Below are 17,874 nucleotides of genomic sequence, written 5' to 3' on the forward strand. Positions count from 1 at the left end.
GTTTTGAAAGCAAGCACACACACACACACGAGTGTTTCTGTAGACATTCCACTAAACACTCTGTAGCCACATCTGATGATTCCAGGGAGTGAGCGTTTCATAATTCAAACATGTGGTCTAAAAAAAAAAACCCAAAAAAACAAAAAACAAAAACATTTTCAGCAGTACTTAACATCCTGTTTCATTTACTCGACTGCCATTTAACTGCCTCTGTACAACATATATAATTACATTGCGAGCTTGTGAAATTATGATATCATGTTGCCATTTCCAAGCAAAAGTTGATGTGTTAAAATATGCTTACTCCATTCATTCATTCCTCATTTAAAAGTAAACATCATGCCACCAAGCGATGTCTGTTGTTCTTGCAGTTCTTCACAAACAAAAAAAGTGCTGCATTTTAAAGTGTAACTAAAGAAGGTCAGGAAGCCACTCCGAGAAACACACGGCATTGATCCAAAGCACCTCAAAGCTACAGTGTGTAGGACTGAGGAGCATTTATTAGTAGAAATGGAATAAAACATTAATAACTAACTGTTCACTAGTGTAGTGCAGGCTGACAAGTTTGAGACCCCTCATTTTAGTGAAAGGAGGATCATACACCTCACTTATAACAAGAAAAAATAAAAGTCAATGCAGCATGAATCCCCATCACCAAGGAAAGGAAACAGTGAAGGGAAAATTGTGAACAGCAACAGCTTAATACAATCTGCAACCTCACCAGCTGATGGCACTACATCCTGCACACTGTAGCTTTAAGCTTAAGTATCATATTCTACACATACAGGACAATGATAGCATTATACAGTGTATGAGGTAGATAAGAAGAGAGACTACTCAGCACTGTAGAGTTAACACAAAAAAGAAAACAGACCGCAGCTGTTTAAGTCTGAAGCCCTTAACTGAGACGTGCAGGTTGGATGAGACGTTAGTTGTTTTAGAGCTCATACTGCTTTGTGCTAATAATGATTGTACAGCTCGATAACCCACAGCTAATCAATACAGTGCATTCATTTAAACAGCAATCAGATAATGGTCCCTTTGAACCTGGTTTGTCTTGTACTGTAGTTAAACAAAAACAAAACAAAAAAGCAATAAGCCTGCGTGGAACCATTAATGCCCAGAAGGTGGCGCGATTGTGCTGCAATAATATATGTAAGGTGAGGAAAGTGTGTGTGTGTGTGTGTGTGTGTGTGTGTGTGTGTGTGTGTGTATGCGCACACACACGCACTGGGGGGTGGGTGGTGGGTGGGGGTGAGACAGAAAAGATGAAAACTCTGTCGTCATGGTTTCTGACCAGGTTGAAGGTTTAAATGAATAATAAATATACAATTTGTACATCACTGGTGGATGAGTACATTTCTGTACATACTGTAGCCAATCAGAGAGTTACTCTGTGGAGCACTCTGCAAACATATTTGCTTCCTCAGGATGCAGCAATGGCCGTGCCCCCACCGAGACGCAAAAGAATCTGCTGACAGTCCTGCAGGGAACGACGGTCACCCACACGCTCCAGGGTGCGCTTAGCTTCAGCTAGCAGGCGGGCCCGATGACCAGGCGGGGTTAGCAAGGGCATGGGCAGGTGGCGGCATGCCAGGAGGATGGCATGAGCTCTCTCCCTCTCCCCAAGAATGCACTCACCTTCTGACGATAGCAATGGAGAAGAAAACAAAGGAGAACAAGAGAAGAAAAGAAGAAATTAGAAGCTGTGGGTCGCTGATCGTCACTATGGTTTTTGATATTTCTTTAGCATATGAAAGACCATAATTAAAATGTTTAGTAAATGCCAATTTTGAAAACGAATACAGAAAGTGGATGTAAAATTATTTTGTATTTCAAAAGATTTTTTCTATTTTGCTGCATCTTTGCTTTGTGATTTTTTTTTTATTATCTCATTGCTAACTTATCCTTCCATTTTTTCTTTTTTTAAACCAAAAGTGATATTTGGAATGTAAATCAACTGCATAACTTCTTATGCTGCCCCAGTCTGTTGGTCAGTTTCATGCTTTCATTCCATTAATTGTGTGTGTCTGAGTCGAGTTGAGAGAGGTTTGAGAGGTTTGATGACTGTTTAAAATTTGAGAAACAAATTGACAGTGTGGTAAGAGCCAGTTTTTTCCAGCTGAGACTCCTAGCAAAAGTCAAACCCTTTCTAAGCCAAAAGGACCTTGAAAAGGCTATGCATGCTTTTATCAGCTCCCGGATTGACTATTGCAATGCACTTTATGTTGGTATCACTCAAGGCTCTCTAAACCGACTCCAACTGGTCCAGAATGCTGCTGCTCGCCTGTTGACCAATACCAGGAAGCACAGCCACATCACTCCTGTACTTTACTCCCTGCACTGGCTTCCAGTCCGTTTTAGAGTTGATTTTAAACTGTTAATGTTTGTTTTTAAAGCTGTAAATGGCATTGCGCCTTCTTATTTATGTGACCTGTTAAAAACACACAACCCTGTCAGAGCACTTCGGTCTGCTGACCAAAACTTTCTTGAGGTTCCCAGGTCCAGGTCCAAACAATGGGGTGACCGTTCTTTTGCAGTAGCAGGTCCTAAGTTGTGGAATGCATTACCTCCTGAACTGAGGTCCATTAATAGCTTGCCTCTGTTTAAAGCTAAGTTAAAAACATACTTGTTCAGGGCAGCTTTTTGCACATAATTGCTTTGACACTTTGTCTATTTTATTATTATTATTTATTATTATTCTATTTTGGATGCTCTTATTGTGTTTTATTGTATTTTTCGTACTTTTCTTTTTATTTTATCTCTAGCTGGTGCTATTGGAAAGCACTTTGGCTCAGTGAAAACTGTTGTAAAGTGCTATAGAAATAAAACTTGATTGAGTCGTTCATACCGCCCGTGCGTCCCACGTCGCAGGTTGTGCTCCAGCAGCTGGTGCGTCCTTGTGGGACTGGCTCCTGCCATCAGCCTCACTGTGGTCTCATGAAGAAACACCTGAAAAACATCAAACAGTGCAATCATATTTAAGTAAGTTTGTCTCAGTGATTTAGAAATACTAATAAAAAAAAAGGATCTCTAATGTTTTCATTACAAATTCAGCACCAAAAATATGTGCAGGAAGTCTTCTGCCTTCAGTGACTGTTAATTTAAGGCGCTTTACAGCAACATGAGCGAATATTTATCACAGACTGCTCCCAAAACACAAGCCCTCATAAAAGATGCAGTTAATGTGGCTGTTAGAATTTTATAACAAGCTAAAATATAAAAGAACATAAACTGCTGTGAAAGCTTCAGCTGTTTTAAACCCTCAGGGTGCACGAAAAATCACTCCAGCAAATCTTACTGAATGACTAATGACCAAGATATTATTGTAGCTGAAAGATATGAGGAGAGAACATCTTTTCCCAGGCTGATCAACTAAATAAGATATGATGTACAAGATTAATAGACCCAAACAACTCTGAACAGATTCATGGGTCCATTATTATTACACTACAGAGCTTTTGTGCATTAAAAAAATGCAACAAACCAGCAACACAGAGGTTAGAAGGCACCTTCATTTTTTTAAATCTCTTTTAACAGATAGTACAGATTATGTTTGAGCTTTAAGAATGCACCTTTGGTGGGTGGGGTGTGTGTGTGTGTGTGTGGGGGGGGGGGGGGGGTCAAAGTTATCCCAATGTCATGGGTCTCATTCATCTTAGAGATAAATAAATCTTGATGTGACTTTAGATCTTAGATCTCACACCGTCCTTTGACGTACACATTAGTGAGATTACAAAGATTATCTTTTTTCATTTATAGAATATGAAGGGGAAAAAAATTAAGTGTTTTGATATTCATCGAGATAAGATAGTCCCAGTCCTTTAACCAGGCACCAGTTCATCAGAGGTTTTTGGTCTTGTCTGGCCTTCACAGTTGATCAAGTCCAAAATGGAACCACTTAATATCTGACAAACACACAACCCTTCCATCATCTTAAATCCATATTTTCCCCCAACTGTTTGAACTACAGTTATAAAACAAGAGCAGTGCACACATAATCACTGCATGGGAGTAAGACAAAAAACAACAAAATCCCACAATACCAAAATCTGCAATACTGAAGGAGGTCATTCTCTTTCAACATCAGTTATCCGAGTCAAACATCTGCTGTCCAAATAGTGCAAACAGGCAAAAAAAAAAAAAAAAAAAAAAATCATACAGTTCTCCAATTTTTTGTTCATCTAGGGTTTCTAGTTATGGCTACAAAAATATATTTTTTTCTCCCCACTCGTCCGGCTTCACTATTTTTGTTACACTTTGGAAGAACCCTAAAATTTAAGTAGGCAAACCTCTCAACATAGTACGCCCCTTTGGCTGTTCCTTTGTTTCCCCCCCACACTGGGTTACCACAGGAGATCCAATGGGGTTCTACATGTTGATTTGGCACAAGTTTTACACCGGATGCCCTTACTGATGCAACTCCACATTACATGTTGTAATGTGGCAGGGGTGGGATTTAAACTGGGAACCTTCCCCACTGAAACCAAGCACACTAACCACTTGGCTACCAAACCTCTCAGCATATTATTCTAAATTACAGACTCATATTTTATCGATTCATTGCCACGTCTAACAGCAACCGCCACGTACCTTGTGATATGCTTGTCTGTAGCACTGTCCCAGCTTTCTAACTGCACTCAGGTCCTTCTGGAATCCAGCCAGCTGGAGTCCTGGAGCAGGACCCAGTTCTCCATTGTTGCTACCTCCTCGCTGCCACAAACTGGTCCTCAACGTCAAGAGAAGGTCACACACGAGGAGCTCCATGCCCTTGGAAGAGGAAAAATAAGTATCATCAAATTGATACCTGGTGCGTGACCAAAAGTATCATGAATAATTCTTCACAAAGGAAAACTGATTTATTTTTGCTACCACCACCACAATGACCAGTCCACCAGAACTAACATGCTTTCTTCAATACAAGTAGTAAGCGGTGAATGTGCTTTTAATCCTGAGGTCAACAAGGCTGAAGGACAAAACACTGCCTACTGTGAGGTGGTGGGGTGTGTTGTGCGTGCGTTGTGGGTGCGTGCAGATCAGGGAAGCCTCTGTGCTGCACTGCAGACACATTGCACTGGGCGTCAGGATCATGCAATGCAACTACAATGCACTACAGCCACCTCCTGCCACCCACACTGGCACTCACACACACAGCCCCAAAATGTACCATCGTCACCAGACAGCGTGCATGCACCCACGAGGAGGAAGTAACCAGCAAACAAGATTTAGAGAATCAGAGACACTCTGCTTTACAAACCCATATCTTACCCTGCACCAAAGGACATGCAGTGCGTTCGTGTTTTGTTTTGTTGAACTCTACCTTGTTAAGCAGATTCCCAGAGTGGGTGACTGGCACAGAGATGCTAGACTGCAACTTGCTGCTGGACCTGTCACACTGGGTCAAGCAAGATTTGATCCCCTCTCCCCTCAGAGGTGACAGACTCATCTGAACGGCTTTGCAAAGCAGCAGCACAGCTTTCGGCAGTGGGTGGCTGAAACACAGCAGGTACACAAAGAGGGAGAACGTGTGGTAACTCCACAGTGGGACAGTGTTGGAATTATCATTCCACTCCTTTTTCATTTATCTTTTTTTCACGTAAAACAAACATATTATTGATACCATCATAAACGAAGCTCTGATTTTAACAGCTGTAGTCTGGACAAGGCTGCCACCGTGTAAAAAAATAATCAGTGCTTCACTTTCACTGTGCCTTTTTTTTGTTGATTTATTATACTAAGAACCTTATAATTTCTATGTTTTCCTTGATGGTTTTTCTTAAATAAACTGTCATTTAAAGGATTTATTTTCCATTTTATTAAGAAAGTGAATACCTTTTGAAATGTATAAAAGCATGAGTACTTTGCTTGTTTAGAGTTTATCTAACATTCTTCCACAAAAACAAAATGAATAATAACAAGCGCAATCTGAGATTTCTAACATCTGCCAAGAGTTGACAGGGACTCAAAACAAAAGACATTTAGTTCACATCGTGATCCGGACTTTACCTGAATCCGGATTCCACAACACATTGCAATAATTGCATACTGATCCAGAATGGTCCGAATGATCAAGATGTTGCAATGTGATATTTAATTCAAAAGCTGAAATAAAACTTTGTCTTCTTGATCTTAGTTTAACATCATGATGTCATATCTTTCTGCTGCAGAACCTGCATATTGATCTGGATCAATTTGGTGAGAATCCATGAAGTAGTTTTGACATAATCCTTCAAACCTATACAAAGTGAAATCTTGATCCAAAATCTGGATCACCTCCAAAATGTAATGGAGTTTTCCATAGCATAATATGTATCTGTGGTGAAAATTTCATCAAAATCCATTAAATAGTTTTGACGTAATCATGCTGACAGACAAATAAATAAATGCTGATGATTTTACTACATTCTTGTCAGATGTAATTAACAAATAATGAATTGATTAAGACAGTAATGTTCTAAATTTATTGGTTAGATTACCAAAAATCAGCATTTAAGATGGTCAATGCCAACAGTAATATTTTGCTTCAGGTTTAGCACCCTTTGTTGGAACCATTTGATTAAAAAAAAAAAAAAAAAAAAAAAAAAAAAAAAAAAAAGAGCATGGTGGTCCAAGTAATTAACATGCCTGTCTTCCAAGGAGAAGGTACCTGGTGCAACACCGCCTGTGTCACGTTCTCTATGTCCATCTGGATTTGTAAGCAGAGCCGTACAGTGCATCCGGAAAGTATGTGCAGCGCTTGACTTTTTCCGCATTTTGTTATGTTACATCCTTATTCCAAAATGGAGGTAAATTCATGTTTATCTTCAAAATTCTACTTATAACACCCCATAATGACAACATGAAAAGTTTTTTTTTTCTTAATTTTTTGCAAATTTATTAAAAATAAAAACTAAGAAATCACATGAAAATTCAGTAAGGTATATCTTATATATTATATTCCAATTCTAAGGTGGAACTATGCCAGTATACAAAGGTATATCTAAATATCTAAAAAGGAAGAGTAAAATAGGAGAGCAGAAAAGAGTAGAGTAGAGCCACTTAGGTGCCTGGTCTTGAGAACCAGGGATGGTAGGTTAATTTTTTTTATTTTATTAGCGTTTCGTGTCAAATATATACATAACATACTGTAACCACTGTGTGTTCAGGATGGTAGGTTAAAAAGCTTTTTTATCCCATGGGAACTCTCCCTACCCACCCAAGCAGCTCAAGAAAAAGGTATATATAATAAGTAATAAGACATAAGAAGGATAAGACATCACAGGAGAAGATTGTTATCAAACACAAAGGAACCAACAATTTGTAAATATTCACACCCTTTGCTCAGTACTTTGCTGATGCACCTTTGGCAGCAATTACAGCCTCGAGTCTTCTTGAATATGATGCCACAAGCTTGGCACACCTATTTTTGGGCAGTTTTGCCCATTCCTCTTTGCAGCACCTCACAAACTCCATCAGGTAAGATGGGGAGTGTTGGTGCACAGCCATTTTCAGATCTCTCCAGAGGTGTTTAATTGGATTCAGTTCTGGGCTCTGGCCGGGCCCCTCAAGGGCGTTCACAGAGTTGTTCTGAAGCCACTCCTTTGATATCTTGGCTATGTGCTTAGGGTCATTGACCTGCTGAAAGATGAACTGTCCCCCAGTTTGAGGTCAAGAGCGCTCTGGAGCAGGTTTTCATCCAGTATGTCTCTGTACATTGTTGCATTCATCTTTTCCTCAATCCCAACTAGTCTCCCAGTTCCTGCTGCTGAAAAACATTCCCACAGCATGATGCTGCCACCACCATGCTTCACTGTATAGATGATACCTGGTTTCCTCCAACCACAACACCTGGCATTCATGCCAAAGAGTTCAATCTGTATTTCATCAGACCAGAGAATTTTGTTTCTCATGTTCTCCTCTCTCCACAGACAAATGCTGGAGCCCTGACAGAGTGACCATCGAGTTCTTGGTCACCTCCCTGACTAAGGTCCTTTTCTCCCAGTTTAGATGGGCGGCTAGTTCTAGGAAGAGTCCTGGTGGATCCAAAATTCTTCCATTTACGGATGATGGGGGCCACCGTGCTCATTGGGACTTTCAAAGCAGCAGAAACATTTCTGTACCCTTCACCAGATTTGTGCCTCGAGACAATACTGTCTCAGAGGTTTACAGACAATTCCTTTGAATTCATGCTTGGTTCATGCACTGACAGCTGTGGGACCTCATATGTAGACAGGTGTGTGCGTTTCCAAATCATTCGCCCTACTGACGTACAGTAGTGTTCAGAATAATAGTAGTGCTATGTGACTAAAAAGATTAATCCAGGTTTTGAGGATATTTCTTATTGTTACATGGGAAACAAGGTACCAGTAGATTCAGTAGATTCTCACAAATCCAACAAGACCAAGCATTCATGATATGCACACTCTTAAGGCTATGAAATTGGGCTATTAGTAAAAAAAAGTAGAAAAGGGGGTGTTCACAAAAACAGTAGTGTGGCATTCAGTCAGTGAGTTCATCAATTTTGTGGAACAAACAGGTGTGAATCAGGTGTCCCCTATGTAAGGATGAAGCCAGCACCTGTTAAACATGCTTTTCTCTTTGAAAGCCTGAGGAAAATGGGACGTTCAAGACACTGTTCAGAAGAACAGCGTAGTTTGATTAAAAAGTTGATTGGAGAGGGGAAAACTTATATGCAGGTGCAAAAAATTATAGGCTGTTCATCTACAATGATCTCCAATGCTTTAAAATGGACAAAAAAAAAAAAAAGAAAAAAGACACGTGGAAGAAAATGGAAAACAACCATCAAAATGGATAGAAGAATAACCAGAATGGCAAAGGCTCACCCATTGATCAGCTCCAGGATGATCAAAGACAGTCTGGAGTTACCTGTAAGTGCTGTGACAGTTAGAAGACGCCTGTGTGAAGCTAATTTATTTGCAAGAATCCCCTGCAAAGTCCCTCTGTTAAATAAAAGACATGTGCAGAAGAGGTTACAATTTGCCAAAGAACACATCAACTGGCCTAAAGAGAAATAGAGGAATATTTTGTGGACAGATGAGAGTAAAATAGTTCTTTTTGGGTCCAAGGGCCACAGACAGTTTGTGAGACAACCCCCAAACTCTGAATTCAAGCCACAGTTCACAGTGAAGACAATGAAACATGGTGGTGCAAGCATCATGATATGGGCATGTTTCTCCTACTATGGTGTTGGGCCTATATATTGCATACCAGGTATCATGGATCAGTTTGGATATGTCAAAATATTTGAAGAGGTCATATTGCCTTATGCTGAAGAGGACATGCCCTTGAAATGGGTGTTTCAACAAGACAATGACCCCGAGCACACAAGTAAAATCTTGGTTTCCAACCAACAAAATTAATGCCTCGCAGAAAGTGAAGAAGTCATGAAAAACTGTGGTTATACAACTAAATACTAGTTTAGTGATTCACAGGATTGCTAAAAAAGCAGTTTGAACATAATAGTTTTGAGTTTGTCGCGTCATCAGCAGATGCTACTTTTATTGTGAACACACCCTTTTCTACTTTTTTTTTTTACTAATAGCCCAATTTCATAGACTTAAGAGTGTGCATATCATGAATGCTTGGTCTTGTTGGATTTGTGAGACTCTACTGATACCTTGTTTCCATGTAACAATAAGAAATATACTCAAAACCTGGATTAATATTTTTAGTCACATAGCACTACTAATCTTCTGAACAGTACTGTATCCCATATTCGCTTGTGTGCCAGAGAGTCGCTGCAGTCAAACAATATAGAGAATCAGCACGATGATAGTTGTAAGTTAATATTATACTACAAAAATTAATTTTTTTTATGCTTTTCGTCATATTAAGAGACTGAAAACCTGCTAAAACAATTAAAACAAATAATCTGTGTCTGTTACATTTAATCTGCGTGGAATTGAATAAACGCAAACCGAATTTCAGACATATTATATATATTAGTCTCGAACAAAGAGGACAGTGTTGTAAAGAACAATAATCAAGACAAAGAGCAAACTTCACTTTCCTCCAGAACGACATGATCAGGAAGCGAGCGTAGCTCACAGCAACTCCCCTTAAAAATAACGGAGAGACAGCCTGTGATTCTCGCATGTTTACATAAACACAATAACATCTATAAACCCAGAGAATATATTCACGTGCCAGTTTTAGGCACAATATAAAAATAGTTTTATGTTGCGAAGTTAATGGTGTCTGTGTGCAGCGGTTAGTGCAGCGTGATCAGAGCGTCTTAATGCATTTCTCAATGTTACTGAGATCTCGCAGAGCGGCAACCTCTCCGAGGTTTTGTGGGATTTGAAACGTCAATAGGGCGAATGTCCAATCAACTGAATTTACCCTAGGTGGACTCCAGTTAACCTGTAGAAACAACTCAAGGATGAGCAGTGGAAACATGATGCACCAAAGCTTAATTTTAAGCATCATGGCAAAGACTGTGAATATTTATGTACCGTATTTTCCGCACCATAAGGCGCACCTAAAAGCCTTAAATTTTCACAAAAATCGGCCGTGCGCCCTATAAGCCGACATCGTCTTTGACCGTCAGAATATCGGACCATTTCCCGCTGACACAAGGACGTAATATGTAGAGTACGTACCCTGGCAGCGATAAAGCAATCGGAGAACATTACGTAATACGTAAGTACGTACGTAATACGTAAAGTACATACGCTGGTAGCGTAGAGTACGTACCCTGCCAGCGATAAACCAATCAGAGAAGAGTCCGTGAGTCCGTGGTACGTACACTTACCTCCGCCACTCCTCCGGTAGTTACCCTATACTACAGGTATCCTGCAAAACAACATTTGTTTGTCTAAGGACCCCCGAAAATGGCACCAGCGAAGAGACATGCTTACAAGGCACAATTCAAACTGCAGGCTATCAGTTACGCGGTTGTTCATGGGAATAGAGCAGCTGCGAGAGGAAACAAGAAAATGAACTGCGCCAAGTTAAAAAGACCAATCGGAGTTTCCGCAGAAACAAAGCGAGGTGGCCACAGCTAGAAGACCAGCTGTTCAATTCAGACACAGAAGATGAAGACTTCTATGGATTTGTGACAGAAGCATAATAACAAAATAATGTGAGTACCATATTGTTAAATACCGGTAGTTCAAAGTTGTTAAAAAGTTCAAATAAACTCACCGTTTTGCTTCCGTGACCTTTTTTTTTTTTTTTTTTGTAGACTACATGTTTTAGCGTGCGCCTTTTGTAAGGGTTAAGTACCCGTTAACTGAGGCCGCGCCTTATAATCCGGTGCGCCTTTTGTAAGGGTTAAGTACCCGCTAATTGAGGGCGCGCTTTATAATCCAGTGCGCCTTATGGTGCAGAAAATACGGTACATGTGATTTCTTAGTTTTTTTTATTTTTAAGAAATTTGTAAAATAAATTAATAAATAAATAAATAAATCACGTCATTATGTGTTTAGAATTTTGAGGAAAAAATGAATTTCATCCATTTTGTAATAAAGCTGTAATAAAAAAAAAAAAAAAAAGGAAAAGGTGAAGTGCTGTGAATACCTTCCAGATGCACTATATTGGACACAGTTGTGACCCGGAGCAACACCTTTACCTTTAGAAAACACTTTTTTTTTTTTGCAGTGTCACAGTTATGTCTGAGCTTCTAAAATAACAAAAATATTGACACACAAATTTAAAGAAATAGAGGCTTATAAAGTCTCGCACAGACTTTAATACTTTTTACTCAACTTACTCAAGAGTGAGCAGAATCCTTGGCATTCGCTCTGCTTCAGCAAGCAGTGATTTAATGACTACATCATCACCCTGCAGCCAATGAACAGCAGCCTTCAGGACCAATGCCCACCAACGACTTACTGGATCTCTTACTGTGGGGGTTAGAAAGGAAATGGTAAAGAAACACAAATAACAGACTAGCTGTTGTCTGTCGTCCTTAAGCCCCCTTCACACCGGGCCTGCTTTGAGTTGCTTCCTGTGGCGTCAACCGACGCAGAAATGTCTGTGTCAGGTGCACGCAGCAGGGGGCAGAGAGAGGATTTCTCTTCTAGTTTATATTTGTTCTTGTGCTGAGCTGCAGGTCTGCCTTCTGAGTTCTGTTATAGTTTATCTTTCTCCTTTGACCGCGAGCTGCACGCGCGCATGTGCACAAACAAACCGTCTGAGTAAATGTGGAGAGGTCTGGAGTTATACTTGATGTGGACATGTCCTGTCCATGGCAATCAGTCTGTTAGCAGGACTTATGTCCTTTTTTGTCCTTTATTTAACACAGTGATGAGAGAGTTTGAGGGAAGAGTGAGGAGCTGCAGCAGCCAGAAAGTTTTTTTTTTCTTTAATTGTTTACTTGTGCGCACAAACGAATTGTCCGTGAGTGGACTGGAGATGTCTGGACTTTTTACTGGATGTGGACATGTCCTGTCTCTGGCAATCAGTCTGTGAGCAGAACTTTTATGGATTTTATTCTAAACACAGTTGTGAGAGAATTTAACTAAGAGCGAGTAGCTGCAGCTGCAGTCAGGGTGAGCATTTTTTTGTGTGTGGTCTTTTTGAACGTGTAGTTTTACTGCATTGTGTACACAGTATAAAAACAATCCTGTGTGATTTATACTTCAGGAACAATGGAACACAGCAGGAATCATAAATTGGCATCAGGTAACATTGTATTGTGAGGATGTGGCTTCCAGTCACGTTGAGTGCCGTCGCTTTGCCCTGACTTGCGCTGAAACCACTTAATTTCTGCGTGGAGCGCAGGACGCAGAAAAAATTAAACATGTTTAATTTTTGGCGTCCAATTCGCTTCGTACTTTGCACTGTTGTGGCGTTGAGCTACATCGTCTCGGCACTGGGTTGCTTCCACGTGGAATCGTCATGACGCCACACAACGCAACTCGAAGTGGGCCCGGTGTGAAAGGGGCTTTACTAACTGCTGTGGTTCAGTGTGGCTGTGAACTGATGTTTTTCAGTTAAGCTTTGACTGCAAAGTGAATCAATACATTCATATCATTTCTACACCATTTATTGCCACAAATCAATGACTGCAAATTGTTATCTGTGCTATTCCAATTGCAGTACCAGTTAATCCCAAAAGATAAATAAACTGTCGATGTTCTGCTGAAGCAAAGATACAAAAAAACAAAACAAAATCAATTCATGTTGAGAGTAACTCAGATACGCCTTTTGCTTAACAGTGACTAAAGAGAAGAAGGGAGATTGTCAATTTAAATATCTTCTCCCACACAAGCGCCTGAAATGAGTTATGCTTTCTTATGACAAGGCGAGGCTGTGGCTGTGCATGCCATCCATACCTGGAGGAGTGGTGTGATGGGGAGGCGCAGAAAATCGAGGAGGGAGGGCAGGAGTCTCCTCAGTACAGCTGTTCAACAACTGAAGGAATCCGAGAGCGCTAGAAAACTCCCTGTGAGTGTGACAGGTGCAATAAAGAGGAGGAGAGCAGAAAGATGTGTAAAGGCATGGAATTTCTTGAAATTATAACCGTGGTGGTGACAGCCGGGGCTCTCGTTTGGTACGATAACACGATGAAACCCCCTGTCCTGTGGCAGGAGCTCATTCGTCAGAAAGTGTTAAAATACGAGAGGATTAACCCGAGTCAGCAAAATTCCCAATCACTGATGCCAAGAAACTGGTTTGAAATGATCTATATTTGAGTCATTTATCTGGTGCCGGTGTCCACAAACACACATTCCCGCAAAGGTAACAGTAGCTAAGTTATGTGACATCTTCAAGAAAAGGAAATCCATCTGATTTGCGTTGCTCAGGAGACACTATCCCACAGCGAGGGCTGCAGACAGAAGACAGACAAGCTGGTCTTCTTACCCAGAGTCATTCTTGCGTTTGTCAGTTACAGAGTCACTCTGCGGCTGGATCAGCGTGTGAACAGCTCTCTCCAACAGCTTCCTGCAGAAGCAGCGGTGCAGCTGGGCAATGGGATCAGCTGGAAGAAACAAAGAGCAACAGTTAAATACATTTTTAAGTCAGGTTACATCTCACTCAGTCTTCTGAGTACAGACAAAGGAAAGGTACAAACTATTTTTTTAAACATTCTGCCAATTAATAATTTTTAAAGCAGCTTCCTCAACTGTTCCAATAACAAACCAAAGAATCACGCAGCAGAACACACTGCAACAGGTCTTGAAGCAAAAAGGGAGTCGGATAACTTGGATTTAGAATGAATGTTTTTTGAAATGCAATTTATTTTAATAAGATGTCCCCAGATGAAAACAGTTTAAGAACTTTAAGAACTAGGTCATCTTAAGTTTTCTAAAATAAATAAATAAAAATAAAAATGTTGCATTTCCTTTTCAAGAAAATTATTTCTAAAATTTCATCTTGCAGTATCTCTAAAATCTTTCAGGTTTTATTATTATTTTTATTTTTTAGCATTTTCACTTTACCAGAAGAAGGAAAAAAAGAATTAAGTAAGGATGTCTTTCATCTGTCGTTTCATGAAGCTGGAGGTGGAAATGTGTGGGTGGATAAATTACTTTAAAGTTGAAAAGGACATTTAGAAATTCCTAAAAAGCTATGAATAATACAATTAATACAAAAATATTCTTATAGTGCTAGGGAGACAGATGGGCAGAAGAAAGAAAGAAAGATTACAGAAAGAATACAAAGACAGAATGAACAAACAAAAACAACAAACCAACAAAACAGGATCTGGTTCGACTCCATCCTCCAATCACATACCTGGATCTCTCTGAGAAGTGTAAATGTCATCGCTGCTCTCAGACTTCACTGACCAATCACAGCTCAAGAAGAACTGGCGACCCAGTGGCGTGAAGAGCCAGCGTAGGCAGTCAGGAATGGGCTTGTTTTCAGACTGGTTGGCCACACCCTCAGCACAGCTCAGCAGATAACCCTTGAGGACAGGTGAGAGAAAAAGTGTTTATGACAAAGATGAGAGGAAACTAAAAAAACAAACAAACAAAAAACAAAAACAACAAAATCAGATATCATTAAAGCTACAGTGTGTATGATTTAGTGTCACCTTTTGGCGAGACTGCAGATTGCATTATGCTGTTGCCGGTCACAATATGGTTTCCCTTCACATTTTCACTTCTGTGGCAACAGGGATTCATGCTCCCTTGCGATAAGCAATATGTATGATCCTCCATTTCACAAAAAAAAGAGGGTTCTCAAACTTGTTACTCTGAATCAGCAAGTAGAAGACGGTGTATAGGGGAGCAACAACTGATTGCTCTTATTTTTCTTAAAAAACAAAGAAAAAAAAAAAAACACGGAGGTGTAATACGTTGGCCTCCATGAGGGGTCACTCGTGGAGAAGTGCTCATTCAAAGCTTATAAGAAAATATAGATTCATTGTTGTACACACTAATGACCAGATGGTTACAAATGCAATAATATTATTAATGCTACAGCATATAAATACCCCTAAATTCTACTACACACTGCAGCTTTAAAATAAAGTCCTTATTGTCTTGTTGTAATGAAACAGAAGCACTTAAAAGGCAGTGATGGTGGGAGAAATGATGGAAGAGGCCTACGGGCAGACAGGAGAGGTGGTGGCCCAGCACAGTGCGTAGAGCTGTAGCTGCAGTGACGTAGATCTGCATGATCTGGCCAGGAGACATTTTGCTCTGAGCGCTCTCACTGAGGTTGACTGCGCTCAGAGACAGCGCAAAAGCCCACAAACTGCTACGCCGAGGTAGCTTTCCTACAAACAGAATGACAGTGACTTGAGGAATGACACAGAAACAGCCTGATCTGGGCTAAACCAACGGTGCAACAAGACAGACTGATGACTCCAATTCTAAAAGCTTTAACATTCTTACAGTAGTTCTAAGTAATGACGCTCAGAATCTCCATCATCTGACCACACATAAGTGATGGAGCAGGAATGTCAGGTGGAGATGAAGCCTCCACATTAGGGGTGTGGAGATTAATGGATACGAATCGGTATCTATACAAACGTGCGCGATGCGAGTACATCAATTCATTCAGTGTGCATTGATTCAATTGATGGGTGAAATTGCGACGGGTCGGTCGCTGCCTGCTTGCATCGATTTTTTTCGCGATGCACACTGAATGCACCACGGACGGAAGCCAGAAAGCACATTTCTACCACAACAAAATGATGACATCAATAGCCTTTTTTGCTTAACGATTCCCTTATCGGTCCTTCAGTTCGGGACAACGGAGGGGCCGTTGTTTTTGAGGGTGTTAATCAGGAAATGATCATTTCTCTATGTTGATTGCAGACTGCAGCGGGTCTGCCTGAAGCAACGAAGCAGTGCTTCGACCTCGCTGTTCGCTGGTTCTCTGCTTTGCTTCCAGCGGCAGGTCTGCAATTTCTTCAATAACCTCTCTCAAAGCCATTTAAAGATGTCAATCGTGAGTCAGCTTTGTGTGGATTAAAGTCACGAACTGGGACTCTTGTCTTGTTGAGGGCAAGAAACAAGAATTGTCCTCCATTCCACACCGGAGTTTTACACAATGGTTCTCTGGTGTGAGCGCCAGCCAGTGCGTAAACTGAAGTTGTCCATCAGGTAAAGGAAATAATAATAATAATATCCCCTGTTTTGTGGGACTAAGTGCACAGCTCCAAAGAGCCACACAGATTATAGTCTGAATTAATAACTTCAGAGCGAATCGCCGTTTTAAATCAAATGACACCTCTTTCCAAACGTTATAATACAAACTACAACTGACAAAAACTGTTTTTTTCCCCCTCAAAAAATGAGATATCCTGCATTTCTTATGAATTACATCCTGACGTGCAGCAGCCGGGTGAAGAGCTCAGCTCAGATTCTATGGGGTTCCATTTGTGCCATTAATATCTGAAAGAAAATGCTTTAGACAAAAACTACAGATTTTGTTTATTTCTATTTCTGTCCAGAGATCAAGGATCCATCATGTACATCAAGGATCCAGTGATCATGTACAGATTTTATTGATTTCTACATATGTCCAGATATCAAGTGACAAATTTCATATTTATTTAAAGACTCAACAAAATGTTGACACAGAAAACCTGCAAAGCCTACTTTCGCATCGTATTGCATTATGAGGAACTGAATCGCCATCAAATACATATCAAATTGCATCGAATCGGGAACAGGGGTGAATTGTCTCGCATTTTATTGTCAGTATTGTCATGTATCTCATCGCTGGTAGTGTATCGAGGTGCGTATCAAATCGTTGTCATTGATGAGATTCACATGCCTACTCCACATCACAAAATCATTCTTTGGGTACAAGGGCCCTGTGAGATCTCTCTGCTGATATTAACTAACTGAGTGCATGCAGGTGTGCCAAGGGCACATAACTGCAAAACTCTGGGAAGTTTCAATCCAAAATGCTAAATATCATCACTGAACAAGTCATTATTAGCCAAACTAGGTGAAAATTCCCATCAGTTATCTGCAGCATCAGCACTCACCTGTGAGTTGCAGCTGGCTCAGACGGTGGTAAACTAGAGCTGCATCCCTCGCACTAGTTCTTGCTTCCTCCCTTTCATGCTTTCCTCCAATGTGATGCACCAGCCAGCCCAGAGGAGTGGGCCGATGCAAGCAGTACCGAATTAGATTCCATGACAGGGAGCAGACCATGTCCAGCTTGGTTGAGGGTAAGGCTCTGGTCAAAATGTACAAGCAGGTCTCTAAGCTGGAAACTGCTTCTGTGTAATCTCCCTGCAGGAGACAGAACACCGTAAAGCATAAATACTCTATTTTGATTGATGAATGAATTGATTTGAATGATTTTGATGTGAAAACTATAATTAAGGCCTAAGCATGAAAGACGCTGGTGAAACTAAGAATCAAAGCAATATTTCTGAAATGCTCTTCAGTAGTAAAAAAAACAAACAAAAAAACAATCCAACTGTCATTGCACATACCAAATGAGAGACCAGAACAACAA

The 17,874-nt window shown here is 40.4% G+C and overlaps 1 protein-coding gene across 3 annotated transcripts in view; it reads right to left on the reverse strand.

Annotated features, from left to right (window-relative positions):
• Nucleotides 1-284: 284 nt before the first annotated feature.
• The window catches only part of srebf2 (sterol regulatory element binding transcription factor 2), a 45,790-nt gene continuing 28,200 nt past the window's right edge, over nucleotides 285-17,874 (reverse strand). For 2 of the 3 annotated variants that reach the window (XM_034189787.1, XM_034189785.1), the window contains 10 exons: nucleotides 17,396-17,645; nucleotides 15,501-15,670; nucleotides 14,683-14,854; nucleotides 13,810-13,927; nucleotides 13,281-13,390; nucleotides 11,714-11,846; nucleotides 5,321-5,492; nucleotides 4,594-4,770; nucleotides 2,852-2,952; nucleotides 285-1,644 (listed from right to left, as the gene is read on the reverse strand). In XM_034189787.1, the coding sequence (XP_034045678.1) occupies nucleotides 1,638-1,644; nucleotides 2,852-2,952; nucleotides 4,594-4,770; nucleotides 5,321-5,492; nucleotides 11,714-11,846; nucleotides 13,281-13,390; nucleotides 13,810-13,927; nucleotides 14,683-14,854; nucleotides 15,501-15,670; nucleotides 17,396-17,645 (1,410 nt within the window). In that variant the 3' untranslated portion in view covers nucleotides 285-1,637. The remainder of the gene's footprint in view (nucleotides 1,645-2,851; nucleotides 2,953-4,593; nucleotides 4,771-5,320; nucleotides 5,493-11,713; nucleotides 11,847-13,280; nucleotides 13,391-13,809; nucleotides 13,928-14,682; nucleotides 14,855-15,500; nucleotides 15,671-17,395; nucleotides 17,646-17,874) is intronic. The other variant, XM_034189786.1, reaches the window with a different exon arrangement.

This window comes from Thalassophryne amazonica, chromosome 16, assembly GCF_902500255.1.
Source record: "Thalassophryne amazonica chromosome 16, fThaAma1.1, whole genome shotgun sequence".
In the NCBI taxonomy this organism is placed as follows: Eukaryota; Metazoa; Chordata; class Actinopteri; order Batrachoidiformes; family Batrachoididae; genus Thalassophryne; species Thalassophryne amazonica.